Source organism: Onychomys torridus, chromosome 19 (genome assembly GCF_903995425.1).
Source record: "Onychomys torridus chromosome 19, mOncTor1.1, whole genome shotgun sequence".
In the NCBI taxonomy this organism is placed as follows: domain Eukaryota; kingdom Metazoa; phylum Chordata; class Mammalia; order Rodentia; family Cricetidae; genus Onychomys; species Onychomys torridus.
This window is the reverse complement of record NC_050461.1, coordinates 48,052,944-48,078,948: the sequence shown is the minus strand read 5'-3', so window position 1 is coordinate 48,078,948 and position 26,005 is coordinate 48,052,944. Positions and strand designations below refer to the sequence as shown.

General features: G+C 39.3%; 1 protein-coding gene across 1 annotated transcript in view; it reads right to left on the bottom strand.

Annotated features, from left to right (window-relative positions):
* The window catches only part of Esr1 (estrogen receptor 1), a 262,394-nt gene that overhangs the window by 168,650 nt on the left and 67,739 nt on the right, over positions 1-26,005 (bottom strand). The window contains exon 3 of the mRNA XM_036168964.1: positions 25,435-25,551. Coding sequence (XP_036024857.1) covers positions 25,435-25,551 — 117 coding nt within the window. The remainder of the gene's footprint in view (positions 1-25,434; positions 25,552-26,005) is intronic.

Below are 26,005 nucleotides of genomic sequence, written 5' to 3'. Positions count from 1 at the left end.
GCAGATTCTCTAATTACGTCCTAGTATTGTATTCATTACACTTCACCTTTATTGCTTGTCACACAGTTACCTGAAGATGCTAGAAAATCCCCTTGCAATATGTGATGATTTTAAGTTATTCAGAAGCTTTTTAATTCAGAACAATTAAATAGGATGGAAAGTTTGGTTTAATCAATATGTAGATGGATTTTAAATATGGTGATATTTTGAGGATGACTTTTTTTTTTTCAAAGAAAAAAAGCTAAAGTCTCTTTTTTTTTTTAATGAAAAAGTAGACACAAGGACAAAGGATAATCTAAGAAGCTCAAAGAAATTGTGAGCCCTGAATTGCAGAGAATGGAGCCAAGTAAAAAAGTTCCTAAGACTAGACAGAAGAAAAAGGAGAAAATTGGCTGGCAGAAAATGATGAGGGAATTGGACACCAGGATAAAGAAATGACAGTTATTTTTCCCATGATTTTAAAGTAGGGGAAGAGAATATGGGGCTCCTGAAACTAAAGGTTTTATTTTCCTAAAGGAAAGCACATTAGGACCACATACAGCAGAGGAGAGATTTTAAGTTCCAACAAAACGTTCTGAATGGAAAATAATAATAATAATAATAATAATAATAATAATAATAACATTCTAAAGATGATACTTTGGAATTACAAGATTATCACAAGTCTTCAAAGGAATCATTTTTGAACTATGGAGCTGGTTGTTAAAGGAATTTTCTGGTAATTTGGTAGTGCTTATAATTTTTAGCCCAGTACGTGGTTTAAAAAAAAAATCTAATGTATGTTATTCTTCTTCACAATATTATATTTTCAAAAAAAATCTGAAATGTCACACTGGGGAAGATTTAGCCATCTTTAGAAGAATAAAATTAAAATTGAAGATTAGAAGCCAAAAGTGGGAGAGGAGATAACCCTTGTAACATAGACCTAGGGGAACTAGTTATTCGTATTAATCTTTCCGGGTATTCTAATGGAGTAAACTTCCTCAACTTATTATATATACATTATCCATGAGTATCCTAATAGAATCAACACTTTGTATTATTTTCTATACATAATGAGCTAATATTTACAATTATTGATTACAATAGCTGGCTTTATCTGCCAGAAATAATACTAAAACTATCATTTTAATAATTCTTCCTCATACTGTGGGTACCACTTTTCAGAGTGGGGTTGAGGCTTAACCGAGTGACCTTGTTAAAAATAACACACATGCATTTGTGAGATTATAATTATAATTACATAGTCACTTGTGATCATTTTTAATAGTTCTTGTCAAAGACAAATGAGCATAATTAGGTCCATTAGTGGACTGATATGTTCTGATAGTATGGAGGAAGGACTTACAGAGCAAGACAGCCCTTGAAATGTAATACAAGCTGTAGGCAAAAATCTCCACCACAGTGTGAGTCTGAGCATCCTAGGATTAGGTCCCAGGTTGTTCTCTCTCCAAGTCAGTAAATTCTCAGCCACTGAAATGCCTACTTTTGCCTTTTTAACCAAAGCAGAAGGCTTTAAATGGGTGTCTACCATGCCTCACATTCCTGATATCCTAAGCCTCCTCAGGGTACAGCATGTACATCATGGCTACCCTGCTGTACTAGAGTGTGGGATCTCGCAAATGTCCCTGGGGGTGGTTACTCATACCATATTTTCCTTTGGTAGGATTAGAGACCTTGGAGTTAGTTTTACCAGCTGTTCACCTCCCCTGGAAAACAGCAGAGATGTCAGAAGTGACCTTTAGGATTCAATTGTTTTTAAATGGTACACACTACACACACACAAAAAAAAATCATTTAGGGACTCAGATGGTGTTAGTTGTACTGTAACCAGAGTCCTGTTAAAGGAAAGCTAACTGAGCAAACTGAAGTAAGAATTAAAACAGCATCAGACAGTCCTTCAGTTTAAACTAGCCAATGATGATTGCACTTGAACTTGAAAATGAAGAAATCCATAAGCTGAGTTCCCAATGTAAAAGGCAATAACCCCCATCAAGGCCCAGGAGCCTGGGTGACCCCAAACCTCCACTCTTCACATCTCTGTCCTGCTGTTTCCCTGTGGCCATCCCTGCTCCTTAGAGCTCTCCATGGCAGAAGGGTTCTGTAGCTGAGCTGGCTAATGTGATAGTCACTCACCATGTGATGCTACTGGCAACTTGGGTGTGGCTACTATGCAGAAGCTGGATTTATAGCTCTTTTTAATTTTATTTCTCTTGATTGAAAGGGCACATATGGCTAATGGCTACCTATTGGGGCATGGGTTAGAATAAAGGGCAACAGCTAAATGATACCTGGTGGCTCACAGGCGGTGCTCAAGGATACCCCTGGGTGTACATCACAGTCACGTGGGGAATGACAAGAACAATTCTAATAACGGGAACATCCCCAGAATATAACCAGCTGGCTCAGGGAGGGCCCTGAGCTTGTGTTACTGCCTCTGAATCAGAACAATAAATGAGTCTGCATAAGCAGGGAACTCCAAGAACTGGAGATTGGGGCACTGGTGTATCCACTTTACAGCCCAGTTAAGGGAAGTTGTGAGTGGAGGAAACCTCCCGGAGGCCAGCCAGTCAGAGTAGGGTGCAGTGGGCCCTACCTGGCTTTGAATCCCAGGGTTGACTCTGAAAGAACATTTAAGGGAGCTGAGAAGATACAGAGAAACAATGAGGGAAAGACCTGGGAAGAAATAGAGACAGTTGCTGAACATAGCACAGATAATACAAGTAAACAAGCCAATACAGTTACAGAAATTGTACAGAAAGGTCACACCATATGGACGCGTTCCCTGTTGCTATAACAGCTATGGTAAATGTCAAGTCAGCCTATGGAGAGCTTGTTCTGTAAGCACACTGCTCACCAGAGCACCCGACTTTTTGATTTTATATCACTACTAGGAGAAAAAAATATTTACATTGCACACTCAAGAGATTTTTGTAGTGATATATTGTGTACCCTAATAAACTTACCTGGGGATCAGAAGACAGAGCCAGCCACTAGATTGGACATAGAGGCCAGACTGTGCTGGCCCACAACCTTAATCCTATCACTGGGAGGCAGAAAACCATCTGGATCTCTGTGAGTTCAAAGCCACACTGGAATGGAAACAGAGCCAGGCATGGTGGCACACACCTTTAATCCCAGCACTTGAGATCTCATGTCTTTGCTTGGGAAGCACACATGCCTTTAATCCCAGGAAGTAATATGGCAGGACACAAAAGATACATAAGGCATGAGGAAACAGGAACTCACGCTCTTTCAGCTGAAGATTTCACAGAGGTAAGAATGTAGTTGGCTTGTTCTGTTTCTCTGATCTTTCAGCTTTCACCCCAATATCTGGCTCCCCATTTTTTTAATTAATAAGACCTTTTAAGATTTGTGTTACATTTGTACTTTTGAATTATATTAATATGTTGATGCTATAAATAGGGTTTTATTAATGTAACTTTAAAAAAAGACACCATTTTATTTTCTTCCCACAGTGTATGTTGCCAGTTGACTGTTTCCAATTCACTTTGAAAATAGCAGCTATACAACTTGAAAGAATGTTTACAAATTAGCCTGTTTGTTATCTACTCCTTAATGAAGATTTCAATGTAAATTAATCACTCCTTGACATACAGACATGTGGTGACATAATGGAGGTCTCCTATCTCTGAGGGTTACATCATGATTACTAGATAGGTTTACATTTTACAAATTTAAAGTTGAGTACTGCTTTTTTAGGGGTCAGTATATCTCCAGGAACAATGGGGAAGACCCCCTACAGCTTTTCCCTTCTAATTTACTTAGAATTACTAATTTACATTATCCTCCAGATAAATTCACCAGCTATCCCAACAGCCTGCAGATCTACTCCATCCAATTCAGCTGCCGCCAGCTACACGTCACTAACTAAAGCTAAGTATAGTCAAAGTTGAATTACAAATGTCAGAGTCTTGGTCGCACTAGCTCCCTAGCGGCTTGCATCTAGTGGCAATTGAAATGGCCGTAGGGCTGGAGCACTTCCACCGTCACAAAACATTCTATTGGGTGCCGCTACATTGGATGCCTTGCATATATTCCTGAGCAGTTTCAGAGACGAAAAGGATGCTGTCATGAACAACATGTTCTCTGCCCAATTGCACAGGTGTGGCCATGGTTAGAACACCTCTTCCTGATTATTGCTATTCCATATTCATGGGTTCCCGTAGCTGGTTTTGTTGGTGACACTCACCTACTATCCATTCCTTTCCTGGCCATGATAATACCATCATTCCCAGTTTGTTTATCTGGTGAAGGCTATGGCTAAATGATGCTCACAGATACAGCATAAATTCTACATTCTCACCCAAAGGCCTAGACGAAGAGCTGTGCAGTTCACCAGATATCCCCACTATTCCCTGCACACCTCCTTGACGACCCAGTTGACCATATTAGCCGAGTCATACTACTGCCAGAGATTGTCTGGTGTGCATCTCAGCACAGACTCAAGTGGCAGCTGGGAGAATGTTCTATGGAATTCAGTTAACACTTCTTCTGCGGACTCCATTCCCAGATCTCTTGTCGATGGTGAAGGTCTCCCCCGCTACAGATAGATATGCTGACCCTGACTTATTTGGCTCTGCCATCTATCTGCAAGTCCCCCTGGTGCTGGGAGGCCTCTCTTCTTTTGCCCAGTTTTGGCTGCCTGCTTCCTGACGCCAGCTCAGGTTTTCTCATTCTTCCCCATGCTCTGCCTCCTGCCCCCCCCCCCCCCATACTTGCTCAAGACTCTCCCTCTTGGCCTCACAACCAGCTAGCCTCAAGTTCGAGAATCAATATGACGGATATGATTTACTTAAAAATCTACCCCCACTGCCTCGCTGAGTATGGGTAGCAGATGTCTCCAGGAGTTTGTGGCAGCGCAATGGATTTTTTTTTCATTGAGAGTCACTGCTCTGTAATTGGATAGAACCTGAGACTTGGGCATCATTGGTCCCAAGCTCTCACCAACTGAGCTAACCATCTCTGGAAGTTTAAGGTCACAGAGATTGCCTCTTTTTCCATTTTATTCTTTGAAGACGGGATAAATTACCTTGGTTATAGAAGTTGCCCAATAAAAATATTTCAACTCTGAGGTTTTTGGAACAACCTGTACTCAGAGCAGAAGTAGGGTGGGCTTCTGATACAGAATCACCTCAGAAAAGAAGCCTGATGATGTCCATGGAACACCTTGCTGGAAACACATACTTGAAACAAAAATCATTGAATTCCTTGTCAGTCACTGCCTTATGGAAATGCCATCAAACACGAAGACAGGGTACGTGTTATTAAGTCATAACAATTTTACCTCAATTGTTTAGAAGGGTTCCATTGTTTGTGGAACCTCTTTGATCCTGACTTAATGTCTAACTTACCCTCAAAGAAACAGTCAGCACTGATACAGAAATGGGAGATACTGGTCTTTATCTATACAGCCGCAAGCAAGCAGTAACCAGAGTGATTGACATTAGTCATCTATGCTTCAAGGTGAAGCAAAGAGGGGAGAGTGCATGGAACAGGTGGCCTCAAGACGGTGCAGTCACTCACACTGGGGCTGTTCTTCTTCAAGTCCAAGTGTATCCAACAAGCATACCCTAGCACTGAGCTTCTTGTTTCTCCTTCCAGATTAATGACGACCACCTTGAACGAGTGCATTCTGTGATATTTGTGAGCTCCTAAGTTACAGTTAAGGGATCCGTGAACGGTAGGGCTCATACTTGTAATCTTAGTATTCAGGAAGCTTGAGGCTGGAGGATTGCCATAAGTTCAAAGTGGCAATCAACTTGCTACACAATAAGAATAGGTTGGGCTACAGGGAAAGACTATGTCTCAAACACTCTTTTCTCTGTCTCTTTCTCTGTCTGTCTGTCTGTCTCTGTCTCTCTGTCTCTCTCTCTCTGTCTCTCATATGTGTGTGTGTGGGGGGGTAGAGGATAAAGTAAATAATTAATAGTTCTAAAATATACCAGCTACACATAGTAATGAAAACATATACTATTCTTATGGTAAAGTATCTGGTTAATCTTTCTCAAACAATGGTATAAATATTTATATAGATGTTTATTTAGAAAGAAAAAGAACTACCATGGAGGAGAGTTTCTTTTTTTTTTTTATTTAATTGTTACATTAGCATGCAAAGGAAAATCTTCACCAGGTATTTTCATATGTACATACTTCATGTTCTCTGTTGTGCATGTGTACCATGTTTTCTTTACCCATTTGTTGATGGGCATTTAGTCTGGCTTCATAGGCTGACTATTATCAATAATCCAACTCTAAACACCAGTGTACAAATATCACTAGTCTGTTGATGTACAGTCCTTCAAAGATGCATCGAGGAGTGGTACAGCTGGGTCATATATTAGTTCTAGTTTTTGGGTTTTTTTTTTTTTTTTGAGGATTCTGCATAGTGATTTTCATAAGCACACCACCAATAGTGAACAAGGGGTCCTCTTGCTCTACATCCTCATCAGTACTTGCTGACATTTCTTCTCTCAGATAGATAGATAGATAGATAGATAGATAGATAGATAGATTGATTGATAGATTGATAGATTGATTGATTGATAGATGGAAATGTGTATGCCTTTCAACCCAGAAAGTAAGTTATAAAAGTAAATCCAAAAAGGAAATGCAATGTATACAAAGATTTAACCAAGTTAATGCTGTTTAATTATGTTCAATGTTAAAAAAGTTAGAAAGTTGGTGAATATTCAATTATCCTTTTATGGAATAAACTATATTTCCATTTTAGGATATTTATGCAGCCCTCTTATACTCTTTGAATTATACCCAACTGCATAGAAAAATGTTAAATGAATAGGCCATGTAACCTAAACTTAAAAAATTTCTAAAAATACATGATACATCTGAAATAATTAGATAATATAATTTTAAAAAGCTGTTTTTTTTAAACATTACCGGATGAGGTGGCTATGACTGTTCTTAAATCTGTAAGACCTTTTGGAGAAATCTGAATTTTTTTTGTTGAAATGGATTTTTTTAAAAGACCTAACATAAAAGGAGTTACAAAATGTTAATGGGTGGGAAGACAAACTATGAGAAAGATGTCAATCCTCTTCAACTTCACTTATAAATTTAATGCAGTTTCATTAGTGGTTGATTTAAAAATTCATTTGAAAGCAAATGTAGTCATAAATAGACAAAACAGATCTGAAGATGAAGGACGGTGAAGTCAAGGTTATTACAAAGTTATGCTAAACTGTGGGGTAGGCAAAGCTAGAGACAGACACTGCAAAGAAAGCTTGGAGCCAGTATTGTTCCTGTTGTGATGGAGGAGTCTGCGCATGTCAGTGGGAAATGCCAAGCTACTTCCTGAACTCTCTCGGAGAGTCTGACTGTCCATATGGAAAAAGGCAAAGGTGGACTCTTTTCTCATACAACACACAAGGTTCTCTACTAGGTGAAGCAAGCAATAAAATCTGAGATTTGTCAAGCTTAAATACTGATGAGACAGAACAGAGAAGTTTCTGCTATGTGGGCAGGAATGGATCTGTGAAACTGATTTCAAAGTGTGGTGATGTTGTGTTCCCCAATATATCATGCACTCTAATAAATTTATCTGGGGTCAGAGAACAGAACAGCCACTGGACAGACATAGAGGCCAGAAAATGGTGGCACTCACGCCTTTAATCCTAGCCTTCTGGAGGCAGAGATCCATCTGGATCTCTGTGGGTTCAAAGTCACACTGGAAATAGCCAGGCATGGTGACTCACGCCTTTAATCCCAGGAAGTAATGGCAGAAAGCAAAAAGGTTTATAAGACGTGAAAACCAGTAACTAGGCTGGTTAAGCTTTTAGGCTTTTGAGCAACAGTCAGCTGAGATCTATTCAGATGAGGACACAGAAACTTCCAGTCTGAAGAAACAGGATCAACTGAAGAATTGGCAAGGTGAAGAAGCTATGGCTTCTTCTTCTGCTTCTCTGATCTTCCAGCATTCACTCAAGGTTTTTTTTGTTTGTTTGTTTTTTTAAATTAATAAGACCTTCTAACAATTCGTGCTACATCAAAGCATGAACTATGAAGAAAAATTATTATAAATTCCAGGATTTTAAAAAAAATTTTCTGTAAGATGATACCATTAAAAAACAAAGTGATTTTTCTTTTTTAACATTCAGTGACTTCGTTTTCATTAAGCCATCAAAAACGTTTTTGTGAATTTTGCTTTTGTTTGATTTTGTTTAGTTTCTTTTTGTTTCAGATGGGGTCTCGCTGTATAGACCAGGCTGACCTTACATCCAATCCAAACATACAGTCCTTCTGCCTCAGTCTCCCAAGTGCTGAGACTTCATAATTATGTTCTTTTCTTTCCACTTCAGTATTTTAAACAGTTCCTTTCCTAATGAGGTTAAAATTAACATTAACTATTTCTTTAAGACACTCATGACTAACATGACTTTTTTTTTTTCATAACTAGCCACTCATGTTAACATTTACTTTCAAAAACCTCCCAAGTTCTGTAACCCTGCCAGCTGTTCTGAAGGGGGCTATCAAGTTCATAGTTTGGATCTCAGCTTCTCTCACCTCCCCCATCATCTTTGTCTGCAGCTTTGAAACATCTCATAGTTCCCAATCTTGTGAATTAGAAAACATGGCATTTCTAGCTTAATGCCTCAACTGTAAACATTGATAATTTGTTAATTAGTGAGCATTTTTTACCTATTGTCAACTGTCTTTTCTTTTCAGGTGAGTGTGTGTGTGTGTGTGTGTGTGTGTGTGTGTGTGTGTGTGTGTGCATGTGCATGTAGACACAAAACCAGTGAGAGCTGTTTCAGGTTTTCCCAAAAGTTGAAAACCAAGTTCATCTTCCCATCCTGAGACAGTACTACAGTACCCTGTTCTGAATGAAAAGACTTGTCCTGCCTCACCTCTCTGCTCCAGTTCCCATGCCTGCTTTCCCAGATTTCTTGTTGCTCCTTAAATCCTTCTATGAGTTTGTGAGTTACCATGAGCTTGGTTCAGCTGATTCTGTAGATTTCCCTGCCCTGATCTTGACACCCCCCCCATACCCTGACCCCCACACCCCCACACCCCCCACCCCACCCCTTGCTCATAGAATCCCTCCTCCCTCTCTTCAACTGGACTCCTGGAGCTCAGTCTGATGCTTGGTATCCCTGGTGCATGAGGTGACTTTAAGGAGCACATCCTCTGTGGTGGGACACCTTGCTCAACCTTGATGAGGGGAGAAGGGGCTTGGTACTGCCTCAACTTAATGTATCAGGCTTTGTCGACTCCCATGGAAGGCCTTACACTTTAGGAGGAGGGGGTGGAGGTAGGTGAGTTCGGTGGGAGGGGAACTGTGGTTGGTATGTAAAATAAAATTTAAAAAATCCTTCTACGATCCAAACATCCAGAAGGAAATGCTTAGAAAGGAGTCGTATCATACTTTTAACACAAAGTTTCTTCTCTTTAATTTAATGGGAAATAAGATTTGACTAGTCTGTGTTTGAGTACTACACCCTAAATCCAGTCCTTTGTCATGGGAGTGGCTCTGGGCATTACCCAAGGGCTTGTTTTATTTCCTACTACGACCCTGTCACCTGGAACTGGACTTTGTTTCCCCTACTTTTTAGTTCGAGTAGGTCTAGTTGAATTACCACCAGCTCCTTATGTAGTGTCAAATCAACCCAATTCTATAACAAATATTTATTTGTAGCATACTTAATGGGATGCCTCACCTGTTGTCATTTTTATTTTTAGTATTGTAAGGACATACACACTGGACCAATACTCTTAAAGAAGTGGATCTTCATCCAGACCCCTTCCAGTGGCCCCCATCCTTGGGCAGTAGCTGGGTTTCCTTCAACTCACTCTGTCTTCTCTTACATGAATACTTTAAATGCCCTTGGATACTTTATTTTACTTAATTTTCTGGTATTCTTACCAACTCTAAGGTTTATGTTATTGGGGACCTTACTGCCTTTTTGTTGGCCTTTTGTTGTTGTTCGCTTCTTAAATTATTTTTCCCATTTCAGAAAACTCTCTCCTCCCTTACCAAGTGTGTGTGTGTGTGTGTGTGTGTGTGTGTGTGTGTGTGTGTGTGTGTGCAGAGCGTCAGGAGACAACTAAAGGTCCTGTTTGTTCTTCAGGTGCCTTCCTCCTTTTGAGACGCAGTCTCTCACTGGCCTTCTCCAAGAAGGCCAGGCTGCTGACCCAAAAGCTCCAGGGATCCCCCTGTCTCCACCTCCCATCTTGTATAGTTGGGACTGACACCTTCTGCCATCATGCCCAACCTAGCTCAAATTTGGGTCCTCCTGCTTAGGAAACAAACAAGTTAACCAGCGGAGCCCTCTAAATTCTTTTATTTACACTTTAGTCAAAGAAGTCCCTTAGCCCTGTTGCTCACTCCAACTTTATCCTGCAGAATGCAATGCAGATAGATTCAGGCATTTTTGGACCCATTACCTCTATTTAAAAAGCCCCAAACCAGACATCCCTTTGGAAGTAAATAGTACATCCAAGAGAAACAAATCAATCCCACAGGCATTTGATTTAACATTTAATTTGGGGAGGGCTGAACTGTATAAATGGTGAGCTGCAGTCCTGGACCAAACAGAACAAATTATTCCAAAATCAATTCTTGTAAAAAAAAATGCTTAACCCATTTTTCAGTCTTTCAGTTAAGGTATTGGAACCATATTTAGATGTGGGTGTGGTGATGCAGGCCAGTAATCCCAGAACCCAGGAGGCTGAGGCAAGAGGTTCACCAGTTGGAGGCTGGCCTAAGTCACATAATTAGACTCTGTCTCAAAATGAAAGGAACAGAAAAGGAAAAGCCACCGCATGTGGAGAAAGGAGAACAGAGAGAGAAGGACAAGAGAGTGGAGATGGCATTTCAGCTGAAGAGTATCCAACTGCTTGCAGGAAAGAATAACTAAATACTGAATAATGGGACTGTTATCCCATCAAAAATTCTTCAGACTCCTCACACATAGTGTGAGTGGCAAGTTCCAGGGTCCTCCTGGAGACAAAATAATAAGCATAAAAAAGCAGAAGCTGGGGCAAAATAAAAACAGGAATGCAAGGGGAACTGTTACATCCAGAATTTCTCCAACCAAGCTCTACAAAAAAGTGCCGGCTAGCAACAAGATTATTCATCTCATCTATTATTATGAATGTCAGTAAAATAATTCAGTAATGTTTAAGTCTCACTTTGACTTGATTTGGGGAATTGCTCTTTTTATTCCCTAAAATCTGTGTTTCTTTTCATTGATGTAGTTTATTTTATTTACCATGATAGCTATTGTACATGGCATCCTCTCTCTCTGTCTCTGTCTGTCTGTCTGTCTGTCTGTCTGTCTGTCTGTCTCTCTGTCTCTGTGTATGTATGTGTGTGTATACATGTTGCTCTGTGTGCACATGCATGAGGAGGGGTATTGCAAAGCATGTGTGCACACATGCATGCAGAGGCCAGAGGTTAATATCAGCTATCTTCTGCCATCACTCTACCTTATTTTTAAAACCTAGCATCTCTCTCTGAAGCTGAAGTTCAGTCATCTAGCAACAATGGAAGCATCTAGCAACAAAGAAGCCTCAGAGTGTAACCTGTCTGCACATCCCTAGTGCTGGGATTACAGGGGAAGGGAGAGGAACTGAGGGTGGGCAGGGGAGGGGGGGAGGGAAGGAGAAGAAGAAACCTTTGGCCATATTTCTGTGATCAGAATAATGGTCATATATCCAGGGAGTTCTTTAGCTACAGACGATGGTAAGTCAGCTTTCCCTCCACTTTTTCTTTATCACTGAAATTGGCCACCACCAACAAACACTCACCATTGTTACAGTGTTATGAGAGCAACAATGAGCTGCTTCCAGAAATAAAAATTCTATTTGCATTTATAGGATGTATAAATATACTTTCATAAATAAATATATTTTCACACACCAAGCTGTTAGCTTGGCTGAACTATTTGGTGTATAGAAAGTGATGTTTACAATTCATTCAAGACGGCGCTCAGGAAATGAAGCTATTTGGAACACAAAACTGAGTGGTTAACTTGTAGGAGAGCACAAAGGACCCAGAGCAAGATGAGCAGATGCTCAGCTACCCACAGCCAGGGTAAGTCAGGGCAGAGAGGACGGCACACCTCCCACTAGCTGAGGGCAAAGTCTATACACAAGATGGAGTAATGGGGAAAAAAAACGATTAGCCAGATGAATGCATGCCACAGATTAGGGATGGGGGTAGAGCAGAGGACGGAGGGCAAAGTGAGGTCACGCAGGGGTATGAGCCTCACACCCTAACACTGTGGCAGAAAGCTGCTTTCATGGGATGCTTGCACAGCCATGCATCCTGCAGTGCTCCAATGGCAGGGCACAAAGCTCAGTACCTGTATTAGTGTGTGGAATCTGACAGCATACACCACCCTCAGATCAAGCACATGACAAGAGGCTTACAGTGATCCAAAAGGGGAGGCGTGTGATTTCTGGGGAATCCTAAACCAGCTTAGGGATGGGAACTGGCAAACGAAAGTGTATTCCTTTTAAGTAAGGTATAATAACTGACTTAAGATTGAAGGTATGTATAAAACAGCAAAATATACTCTGTAACTAATAAACAGATCTGTGCACTACAGCAAAGGCTCTATTAGGAAAGTGGGAGAGAGAACGAGAACACAAAAATCAGTTGTGATTCAGAAAGTGGAATTCAGAAAAATCTGCCTAATTTTATATGCCATTGATTCCCTAACTGGAACAGAATACAGACTAATTGTTTAATAATACTTATTTAATTAGGATTATAGTATTCAGGAATTGCACACTACTTGGAGATTTAGATTAATTACAAAAGGTAAAATTTAAGTGTATTTCACATTAATCACCATACCAACTTATAGGGAGGGCTTACTATGAGCTAAATAAAATACTAGAGGATGTACATTCTCTTCCACAACCTCATTGAAACAGCCATCATATTGTCACATTGTTGTTCATATTTGAAAGTAAGATCTGAAGACATTATGCATCATGTTCAAGGATATTCAAATTTCAATCCAGATTAAAGGTAAAGATCAGTACCCTACATGAACACTACTACTTGGTATCCACATATGTATTTGTAATTATTAAGACACAGTTCACGCTTTGGCCCTCAGAGTACCTTTAAAGGGCATCTTGTATTTCTGCACAGGTATGTTTTCTACAAGACTGGAGTCTTCAAAACAAACCCAGGAGGCTAGGACTTACACTAGTAAGAGCAATCTATTGCCAAGAACATTAGGGAAAAGATGAAACCACAAAGAATAAAGGCCCGTCAGGGGCAGCTCACTTGGTCACTAGGAACAAAATCAGTACCAGGGAATAAACTGACACACCAGAAAAATTCTAATCCTAGGTCAGTTGAAATGAAGGTCATCTTTTTACGCTGTCTCTTTCCACCATCTGATTGTCCAGACTTTGCAGTTTGACCACATTTCCAGTTCCCTTGTCTCTCCAACACTTTTCGCATCTGGATGCTCACTGAGGTCAACTGTAAAGGATTTTAGAGTGAAAAGTTGGACTAGGCATGGCAGATTTCCCAAACAGAGGCTGAGATGCAGCTCCCTGGTTAACCCCGTCTTTCACCTATGTGAAGCTCTGGGTTCAATCCCAACCACATACCAAAATAATCTAAGTACAACTGTCAACATACAAATATGAAATAAATGTAAAAATCATTAGTCTCATGAATAACGCTTTTAAATGTTAAAAAAAAAAAAACAAACCTAAATGCAATTCAGTATTCTTCTCACTCCTCAGCATAAATAGAGCCAATGGGTTTGGTTCCTCCAGACTCTACCACCACCACCACTGAATACTTCATAGATCATGCCCTCTGCAGTTCTTACCTCATGACCCCTCTCTAGGAATAGCACATGCTTCTGTGGTTTCTAATAAACTGGGCATTAAGTGCATAGACTGGAATGTATGGTAGTTACTCAGGAACCTCTTGACAATCCCCGTATTCGACTCTTCCTTCCTCTTTCCAGAAGGCAGAAGCTAGAAAGTGCCAATGGATCCTGAGACTCAAGTCTTAGTCATTATTACTGCATGTCTTATAGAAAACGATTTAGTTATCTTTTCAAAGTCTTGCCTTCAAACAAACTTTCCCCTTGGATTCTTGCCTTTAGTGTGGCTAAATGATTTGTGGCAACTTCATGACCATCTGCTCACAGTGTTCTCAATGTAGTGAGGACAGCATCAGATTCATTTGCACAACACTCCACTCAGAAGATATCCATATCATATGTATTAATCAAGAGAATAACTGCATCCATTTCAGCAAGTATTTCCAGTTGTTAGTTACGCCAAGTTTAGCTGGAAACATCAGCATGATCATTACTGAATGTATTCTCAGATTTGATAGATAGATGAGAGAGAGATAGATAGATAGATAGATAGATAGATAGATAGATAGATAGATGATATATATACATACACACATATACCCTTTATCTTCACATCACAGTCTTTACATTGTCTCTATCTTATCTTAAATAACAAAAACATTTTTTAAAAACTTTTTTGTTGAGACTAGGTTTCTTTGTGTAGCCTTGGATGTCATGGAACTTGCTCTATAGACTACGTTGCCTCAAACTCAGAAATCCACCTGCCTCTGCCTACTGAGTGCTGGGAATAAAGGTATATGCCACCACTGCCTGGTAAAAATGTAAACTTTAAGATTTGAAAAATACTTTAGAGACCACTGAGTCCTGCACCTTCATTTTTCAGAAGAAGAAAATATTCAATATTAGTTCATCTCTCATTGTAATAATTAAATACTTAAGTCTGAGAATCATAAAAATAAGTGTATTTAGTCCCCAGATTGGGATGCTGGAAGTCTAAGACAGAAACATGTTCCTATTGGCTAGCCTCTGACCATGGCCTCCTGGAGGACAGCATCCTATCATAAGTATGACAAGAGGAACCACAAGGCGAGACAGGAAGCCAGAGGGCAGGGAGGGACAAATTTTTCATTTTAGAAAAAAATAATAATAACTGGAATCCCACAAAAACTGTTTAATTCCTTCTGAAGGCAGTTTTCTCTAGGACTTTAACACTCCCCACTAGGCTCCATTTTGGGTTCCCACACAGAAAGCCCATCCACCAACACATAAGCCTAAAGAGACAAACTATATCAAATTCATAATAGTGAAGAAAAATGAAGTAACATTCCAAAGATTTGTAGGCAGTAAATGAAGAATCGGGCACATACTGACCATTAGTTAGGACCCCATTTCAAAAGATGGCCTTTGGCCTGAAGGAGTAAATGTCCTTTTAATATTATATTACAAGTAAATACTTTTAAAATATCTATCATAATCTCTATATACCTACACAGTGATACTGCTTCTGTCCAAAGAAGCCAAATGCAGTAATCGATGCCTTTGTTGCAGAGGTAGTATCCTATGTCTAGAGTAATTGTTTGTAAGGAACAACTTTGATTTGTGTCAATTAATATCGTATTATGCATGCATCTATCTTTGATGATGACCTATGTCACAATCAGGTCAACTAAGCCATTCAGCACAATGGAAAAAAAATCATTGATCCAAGAATGGGCAGTCTGCTTTCTGGCCTGAACAGTTAACTAGCTGTGTGACCTGGATGAGAACAATGGACCGACAAACAATGAGGTGAACTAGATTATCCTTAAGTTCTTTCCCACTCTAAAAAACAATTCATTATCCCAGATACAGCCACTGAAACAAAGAGAAAGAGTAAGGAATTTGTCGGGGTCTTTGGTTTATAGAGTTCAAAAGTAGCAATTCATTCATATTATTGCTTCTAAACATGGGTATTTATTAGATTCTACCCACAGAAAGAATTATTATATCATACAAAACATTACTAATTTTACAAATGAAAGACACAAGGACAAGAGAGACCTTTTCAATGGATTGTATTCACCCTTAAGTCACCACAAGCATTTCTTTTAATGTAGAAGGTAAGCTATAGCTGTTTGCTTGTGGAGCTAGAGGGATGTCTCAGCAGTTAAAAACATTTACTGCTCTTTCAGAAGGCTTATTGTTGGTTCCCAGTACCCACATCAGACTGTTCACAACTGTGTATAACTCCAGCTTCCAGGAACCAAATGCCCTCTAATCACCTACACAACATATACATATACACAGAAACACATGCATACACATAAGTTAAAAAAAAATTAGGTAAGGAAAAAATATATGGAATGTGGTGATATTGTGTTCCCCAAAATATTGTAAACCCTAATAAACTTATCTTGGATTAGAGAACAGTACAGCCACTAGATATAGAGGCCAGAAAATGGTGGCACACCACATTTAGTCCTAGCATTCCAGAGGCAGAGATCCGTCTGGATCTCTATGAGTTCAAGGCCACACTGGAAATAGCCAGGCGTGGTAACAAGAGCCTTTAATCCCAGGAAGTGATGGCAGGAAGCAGGAAGGTTTAAAAGGGGTGAAAACCAGGAACTAGCCTGGTTAAGCTTTCAGGCTTTGCAGAAGCAGTTCAGCTGAGATCCATTTGGATAAGGACACAGAGGCTTCCAGTCTGAAGAAACAGGATCAGCAGAGGAATTTATTAATAAGAACTTTTAAGATCCATGCTACAATGGCAATTCTTGAAAGTTAAATGAAGAGCCTTTTTCCTTCTCCAAAATCAAAACAACCCTCTAAATAAGAAAATTAAATAAGTAGAAAAAAAATTCATCAATGTTTTGAATAGCCAATTATAACTACAATAAGTTTTCATATGCTTTACAGTAATCATAAAGCAAAAACTGTATGGTGGGCATCAGAAGACAGAAACGCAAAGATTTAAAGCAAATGATTGTAAGAAAATATCATCTAATCACAAAAGAAGACAGCAAGAGATGAGATGCAAAAGTAGAAATGGATCAAAAAAAAAAAGACCAATTATCAAAGTAACATTAGTAAGTTCTACTTCTCAAAATGTGATGGATAAAAATTCTCAGATGAAATGACCAGGGAAGAGTAATTTTCTCAGTAACAGCACAATGGACAACAAAACCCAAATATTCAGCTCTATGCTACCTTCAAGAGATTCACTGCACCTAGGAGATACAGAGATAGACTGACAGAGTAGGTGTGCACCTTGCATAAAAACTAAAGCCACAAGAAAGTAAGGGCAGTTACCTCAAACAAGACGAACTTTAAGTCAAACTCTGAAAAGAAAGTTATTTATTATGACAAAAAGGTCAGTTCATCAAGATAATGTACTAATTGTAAATAAATATACAACCAAAAATCAAGAATCCAAATACCCAAAACAACCATCAATCATAGCCATAATATAAAGGAAACTTTAATATTCAACTTTGAGCAATGGAGACATCATCAAGACAGAAAAATCAATGAAGCCATCTCAAGCTTGAGCTGCATTTTAGCAACAATGTACCAAAGAGACAAATATGTAATATCTTTCTAACAACAGCAGAATGTACATTTGTCACATGACACATGAGAGGCTTTGCTAGGCCACAAAACAAGTTTCAACAAATTTAGCAAGATTAAAATCACACCGATTATCTTTCCAACCTCAACAGCATAAAAATAATAATCAGTAACAGTAAGGATTTTGGAAAATTCACAAAAACATAAAAATTAAATACTTCTAAATATTCAATGAGTCAGAATTTTAAAGAGGGGGAAAATAAGTTATTAGACCAAAAAAGGGGAGAATATATCATACCAAAAGTTATGGGGTTCAAAAAAAGCAATTTTTAAGTAGACTAATATTATACTTTAGAAAACTAAGCAATAAAGAACTAAGCCCCAGATTAATAGAAACAATGAAACAATTACAGGACAAAAATACTGTAGGGATTAGAAAAAAATGTTAAAAAAATCAATAGACCTAAGAGTTGATTTTTAAGATAGACAATATTAGGTAGAGAAAGAAGGACAGGAGACCCAAATAAATAAAAACTTTAAATAGAAGATGGAAAATTATAAATAAATCATAGCAATAAAAAGGAGACAGTTAATAAGGACATACCAATAATCCTGAAGAATAAGAAATTGATGAATTCACATATGATCATCAAAACTGGATCATAAAAGGTGAACCAATGATGAGAAAGAAGAGTGAAGAGTGAATGAATATCAAAAGGTCCTCCATCAAATCTAAGTTTAGGACTTAGAAGGTTTTCTAACAATCCTCCTCAGACTCTTTAAAACCTATAAATGTGACATACTACAGTGACATCATAAAGGGAAAATAATATATAATCATTTCAATAGATACAAAAACCGCCCTTAACCAAGCTTGGTTTCCTTTTCTGATAAAAACTCTCAAAAAATTTAATAGTGAAGGAATGTATCTCCAAACAGGAAAGGCCATATATCATATACTCACAACAAACCTATTCAACAGTGAAAAGTTGAATATTCCTCACCTAAGATTAGGAGCAAAACAAGGATACTGATTCTTGCCATTTTTATTCATCATAGTGCTGATAATCTTAACTAGGGCAACTAATTAATAAACTAAAGCACCAGACATAAAATTATCCCTATTTATACTTTTACATTGTTTTATAGACAAAAAACTCTAATTACTATAAACAGAAAAGTTAGAAAGAATAAGCAAAGTGAGTACTGCTTCAGGATATAAAATTATCATACAAATATCCAATAGTAAATTGGGTGCGGTGAGATGTGCCTGTGAACCCAGCACTCAGGAGACTGAGAAAAGAATCAAGGCTCCACTAACTTGAGCTGCAATGGTGAATTGCAGGCCAGCCTGGTCTACATAGTCAAATCCTGTCTACAAATATGCAGTGGTATTTCTATGCAGTAACAATGGAGTATCCAAGAAAACAGCTCCATCTAGGATAGCTATAAAAGATAATACATTTATCCAAAGGAGTAAAAGAATTATGCACTGAAAACTAAGTATTAATTAAATGAACTGAGGAAGGTTCTAGTAAATTGAAAGATATTAAAAGTTCGTGGATTAAAAAAAAAATCCATATTGTTAAAATGTCCACAGTAGCCAAAGTGATTTACCGATTTAATGTAATTTGTATCAAAAATTCAAGAATATTTTCAGAAAATACAATAATTCTAAAGTTCATGTGTAAACAAAAAGTCCTAAATATCCAAAGCAATCTTGAACAAACAGAACAAGCTGGAGCAAAGCGCTGACTTCAAACTATACTCCAAGGGTATTATAATCTCAAGAGCAAGGGAATAGCATACAAACAGACACACTTACCAACCAAACAAATGGCCCCGAAACAAAAGAGGAAGTGGAAAGAATGTAAGAGGCAGATCAGGGAGAAGGGCTGTGGGATGTTGTCTTCTGGACATGGCTATCGTGATCAAGAATGCACAGCAGCTGTGGTTAGTCTGCACAAGACCTACACACGATCAAGCCAGCCAAGATGGAGAAGTTGATCTCCAAGCCCCACCCCTTACTGAGAAGCTCCTGGCATCTGATAGCTGAAGAGGGAGAATCTTTTTTTTTTCTTTGTATATAAGGACAAAATCAACTGTACTTAGTGGGTTGTCAAAGAGCAAACAAAAAAGCCGTGAAGTTGGGAAAGCCACATTGGAAACTTGGAGAGGAGAATAGAGTATAAATATGATCATATTTCACTGGACATATGAAAAGCTCAACAATAAGGAACATTTTCCAAAAAATAATAATAATAAAAGCAGACTTTGGTCATAATGATTATATACTCCACATATAAAAATTAAACATTTTTTAAAAAAACTTTCCTTGCCTCTTTAACATGGTGGGTTTTTTTTTTAATCATACGTAATCTCTTATTACCTAGAATACTACAGATATGAAAACATTATAATGGACATTATTGAACAAACACTTGGCAGCTCTCAAACAAGCTCACGCTCCCATTTATTCCATGAATGAAATAGAGTAGCTCTCATATGTCTATATTACTTTAGAATAATCCTGAACCTTGGATGACAACAATACTTAAATACAACTAATACTTAAAGATTAGCTCACTGCTTCTACTGTCTCAAATTTCACTGCAAGCCATGATAAAACCCAACCAGAACAGTTAGTGATTAAACTCTGCTCATCTATCAACATGTGGCAATTTCCTTACCCACAAAATGAGGATGCTGGCATCAACTTGTCTTTGTGTCCACTGTGACAAGTCTCTGTAAATCTCTAGTAAAATTAAAGGATAAACCACAAAGCTCATCCACCATGCAGCTGTACACAGTACAGACATCAAAAAGATTTTTAAGGCATATATGTCTCTGCCAGATTTTGACCCTCCAAAGGAATTTGATATGCTGACTTAGTAGACATGTATACCTGCCAATATCTTCCTCTAATTTGAAAAAAAAAAATTAAAGCAGCAAGCAAATGATAAAGTTCTTAGGAAGAGAAGTAATCACTCACCTTGAGTAGGACTCTGAATTTGTAAGGTATTTTTCTATATTGTCAGTGGTCTTCAAGACAAACTGGTTGAGTAAAAAATGTTGATCTCATCTTGCAGCTGAGAACAGTATGGCTTATAAAAGTGACTCAAACTGAGTTGCCCACCAAGTCTGAGGAGGAGCCAGTGTTCGAATCAGGGCTTCTCATCTGAAGCCTTCCCCTTTCCACTAACCAAGACTGTCGAACACGCAAGAAATAACGTATGCCTGGAAATCAAATGGCCTGGGTGATCTGCTAGGTTGGCTAAAATCCAGGAGCAACTATCTGGTGCTTTGACCCCCATTCTGATGTTTTATAATTTGAACCATCCATCCTCCAACACGCTCAAGCCTTGACGTGTCTTCTAGATTTTGATTCCCTGCAGATGTTCTCTTTGTATTGTGAGGACAGAGCTGGAAGAGACTAGGGTCTTATTTATAGTCTCCTTACCCACAATACCTTGCATATAAGAAACCCTAAACACATAATTACTTAAACAGACTGAGCCCATTCATTGAAAATTTCTTAAACCTCTGTGCTGTGTGGCTTGTTTTAGGACTGAACAGCGCAAAGAAAGAACTCCAAACAGCCAGCCTGGAATTTGTGAACTATAGAGGAATACGGACACTGGGAAGCCTCTAATTAATAGTGAGTGGCTCTCCCAGGAGAGCTATGCTGTGTAAGTGAGAACACTAGAATCTAATCCAGCCTGAGGCAACAGGGAAGACCTTCCTAAACAACAGATGTTAGTAGACCTTCCTAAACAATAGACACTAAGTAGCAAAGAAGGAAGAAAAACCAAGACAGTGAGCTTAGCACAGATGCTAAGGTGGAAAAGCATCCCAATTGTACACCCTAAATGTTGCATCTTCTGGAACCACAGTTCTCAGAACAAATCTGATCATGATGGGACACTCCTGGGACAGCAGGCATTCTAACATGAAAATCATCTCCCCAGGTGGCTAAATCATGCATGCTTAGATCTTTAGAATAGATCTTTGGTAAGTGTATCAAGTCCTACTCTAAAGTCCAATTACTGTCTTGCTACATATGTAAAGATTCAATATCCCCATTGAGATCCAGCCTGGTTAAGAAACTGGATGGTTATGAACATGTTGGATAATGCTGCAAAGATTTATTCAATCACAGGTGTTTTTACAAGTACAATTTTTGTAGTTAGCTATAATGGTACTTCCAATTGTAAATTAAGTCTTTAATGGAAGAGAAGTTAATACATATGGTGCCATCAGGTCATGTGTGGTACCCTGTGCAATAAATTATAATGCTTTACACAAGGTACTTTATATGGGTCATTAAAATGAGATGTTCTCACAGGCTATGTTTTTATGATAAAACACTTCTCAAAGCATATGTATATAAATAGAAACAGCCAGGAAGACATGCATTCTCAGTGTGTATAGACAGACCCTGAGCAGTTGACCGGGGACCCTAAAAAGACACTGCTAAATATTGAATTGTATGCCTGCAGAGTTCATATTCTGACACCCCAACCCCCCAGGACCTTAGAGTGTATCTGTCACTGAAAACAGGGCATTTGAAGAGCTAATTAAACTTAAACAAGGTCATAAGGATAAGTCCCTAATCCGGTATAACTGGTGTCTTCACAAAAAGAGGAAGAGAGTGTGTGGGCAGAGAGAAGGTCATATGAGGACAGGGGGGAGGTGGCATGGTGCAAGCCAAGGAGAGACACCAGGAGAAACCACAGCTGCCAAACAGGCTGAAGGCTTCCAGCCACCAGTACCAGGACAAGGCTGATTTCTATTGTTAAGCCATCTGATCTGTGGTGCTTTCTTACAGCAGGTTGTAAGTAGTGAATTTTACCCCCAAAAGGAAAAGTTGTGTATCAAAATTCTAGCATCCAAAATGATATTTGGAACAGGTCCTTTATGGAGATAATATGACATCAGGATTGAAGAGATAATGACTCAGACATTAAGGGCACTGACTACCCTTTCAGAGGACCCAGGTTCAATTCCTGATCCTCCCCCCCTCCCCTACCCCCCACCCCCTTCCCCCCACCCCCCGCCCATGGAGGCTCACAACCATCTGTACCTCCAACTCCAGGTGATCAGATGACTTTTTCTGACCTCCAGTACCAGGCATGCCAGTGATGCACAGATAATATATTTAAGCAAAGTACCCACACACGTAAAATAAAATAAAAATTGAACATTGTTTTTAAAAAGATTAAATGAAGTCAGAAAGGTAGGCCCCTAACTCAATAAGACTGCTGTACTTCTAAGAAAGAGAATTACAGGGGTTGAGAAAATGTTATATGAAGATACCTCAGGCCTGAAAGAGAGGCTTACACCAGAAACCAAATTCTCCAGCCTGTGAACCTTAGATTTTCAGCTTCTAGTATCTCAAGAAAGTTAATTTTTGTCATTTAAAATACCGAGTAGGTAGCATTTTGTTATAGCAGCCCCAGAACACTAATACAGACAAACATTTTGCACTGTACAAGTATGTGCTGTCACAGATTGGCTCAACATAGGCAAATGATCTGTGTTTCTATCTGAAAACAGAAGCCTTGCAATATGCCTTTGTAAACTGGAATTCCTGTCAGACTGAAAATAAGGGGCACCATTTAGATTTATGTAGTCAGTATTGCTCTGTCTGTATAATAATTAGGATTTTTTAAAAAAAAGAATAGTTTGTAGGAAGAGGGTCAATGTATGAGTGCCATAACATTTTTCAAAATGCTCTGGGCATATTCAAAATGACCCTTTCACCTTTCAGAGAGAATGAATCCCTGGCTCAAACTATCTGTAGTTAGCCAAAGGGAAACGTGGACTCTCCTGTTACTACCTGAAATGCTCTCCACAAAGCTGTCACATTCCTGTCACTTATCAAGTTACCACAGGAAGCTTCTTGGGAGTTTAATTAAGCCTGACTAATTTTCTGGAAGTACAAAAATTTCTTAAATATTGAATCCATTTACAATCCAAAGTGTCATTTTCTGAATGTGACTGCTCAATTCCAGGAATTAATTACCCTCTGAATTCAAGTTGCTTTTACAGGCATTTAAGGCATGTAGTCATATCTCACACAAAGCATAAACTCAACATTTCAGTAACTAAGAGACTATTCCAAATGCTGCGTTCAAAGTCTCAACCTGGCGATGGAACAAAGACATCTTCCGTAAGTGAGCTGTGTGCTGGTCAAGTATGCCCTCAGCTTGATTGCTGCTCCTGGTTTTCCCCTCTTCCCTCGTTGTGCTGGTATTAATCAGTTAAAACTTAGCTTTCCTCTGTGTTGGGGAGACAGTTCAGTGGACAAAGAGCCTCTCAGGTAAGCCTCGGGACGTGAGTTGGATCCCCAGGACACACATGAAAAAAGCTGGGTATGAACACGAGGGCTTGTAATCCTGGTGTGATGGCTGATATTGACTCTCAGCCTGACCAAGGAGACAAATCTTTTCGCATGTGTGTAAGGGAGTTTCTACACCGTGTTAATTGAGATGGAAAGACTCACCCTAACTGTGGCATAATAGCATACCACAGGCTAAGATCCTAGATTTCATCAAAAGGAAAAAAGTGAGCTGATTGTGAACAGCAATCATTTTCTGCCTCCTGACTATGGCTGCATTACGACCAGCCATCTCACACATATGATGCCATGATCTCCCTGCCAGATTATACTCCACCTTCAAACAGTGAGGCAAAAATCAACCATTTCTCCCTTAAATTGCTTTTGTTGGGGTATTTTATCACAGCAACGAGAAAACGTAACTTTTCTTTCTAAGACAGGGTTTCTCTGTGCATCAGCCCTGGCTGTCCTGGAACCCACTCTATAAACCAGACTGGCCTCAAACTCACAGTGATCCACCTGCCTCTGCCTCCTGAGTGCTGGGATTAAAGGCGTGCACCAGCTATCGAGACAAAGTAACTATTAATGATACACCCATCAATGGTGAAATGGAGACAGGCAGAGGCCTGGGTCTAGTGGCCAGCTAATATAACCTACTTGAGCAGTTCCAGATCAGTGTTGAAAAAACAAACCAACAAGACAAGTGGATGGTGCCTGAGAAACATTTGAAGTTGTCCTCTGACTTCCACATATGTACCTGCCCTGTTCTATTACAACTTTAGGTCATCCCACGCCTCATCTGCTTCTACAAGCTTCTCCCCAGAATAATCCACATGGGTTCTTTTCCCTCCTGTCATTTTGGAGACATCTGAGTGCATCTGGGACCTCCATCTTTCAATACCTATTTGTTCTCTGCCACTCCAGTAAAGGCTACCCAAGACTAGAATCGATGTTCTATAGGTAAGATTCCCAATTTAACAACTCAAGGGAACCTCTCAGATAATCACATGTAGGATTATCTATCAATCCCCCTAAAGAAAATTGGAGTCCCATGCAAGAGAGCTGGGAGACTGACTACATGAGGAACCAGGAGAGTATGTGCATATGTATCCACACGCCAGCAACCACATGATAAAGCGATGTCACATAGCCTGAGTACTCAGGGATATGTTGAAAGTCAGCAGCCTGCCAACCACTCCCGGTATCAGACCAGACCCAGTGGCTATAGAAGGCTGCCGCCTCAGCTTCTACAATGCCTTTTGGTTGAAATTCAGATTTCCTAAGTAACACAAAATGATAGAAGGAGATACAGCAGCTGTTTCCACTCTCCCATACAGGAGTCTTAGTTGAGGGAAGTTCATCACCTGCTATCATTTTCTAGCATTAGCTATATCAACAGTAACTGTAACACCTCCCCAGAGTGAGTCATGGAAGTGTCCTCCTTTACCCAGTACCTCCCACACACCTTTGGTTTAAAATGTAATATTTACCTTGAAAATATAAAGCACAAAGTGGTATGTATGTTAGAATTCTTGGTTCTAGTTGCTTCTAATTAAAAAAGAAGGTACTATGCATCCTAAAAACTTTTTTTTCAAACCCAAGAATAGATGAAAATAGAAAAAAAGGTACTAAAATGGAAAAGAGTCAGCTCTGGGGTTACTGCAAGCAGCCCCTGGCATGGGCACCTTAGGCAGTTGTACTTACCGCCCTTCATCATGCCCACTTCGTAACACTTGCGCAGCCGACAGGCCTGGCAACTCTTTCTCCTGTTCTTGTCGATGGTGCACTGGTTTGTAGCTGGACACATGTAGTCATTATGTCCTAGTGAATGGGAGAAGATCAAATTAGTATCATTTCAGGAAACCTAACAAGTCAGAATCAACATAGAAACTTCTGGAAGGTGTGTTTAATAGCCATGGCTTGGCCTCGTGTGAACAAAAGCACTGTTATCTTTAATTCATGCCTCAGATGATAGCTTTAGGAGTTGTTTGGGCAAATCCTCTCCCCTACACATGACCTGTGTTGGACAATATGTTGTGGGTTTCATTTGTGGTGCAGCAAACGGACCCCGGGGCTTCCCACATGCTAGGTGAGTACTCTGCCACTGAACAGCATCCCCACTCTGCAAGAAAATATCAGAGGCAACCTGTATTCACAAGTCAGGGTTTCCCTCTGTAAGCTTTGTTTTGGTTTGGGGTTGGTTTGGGTCTGGGTTTTATGGGATTTCTCAGACCACTCACAAAATAAGAGAAGAGCTGTCATAAATCAAACTTTT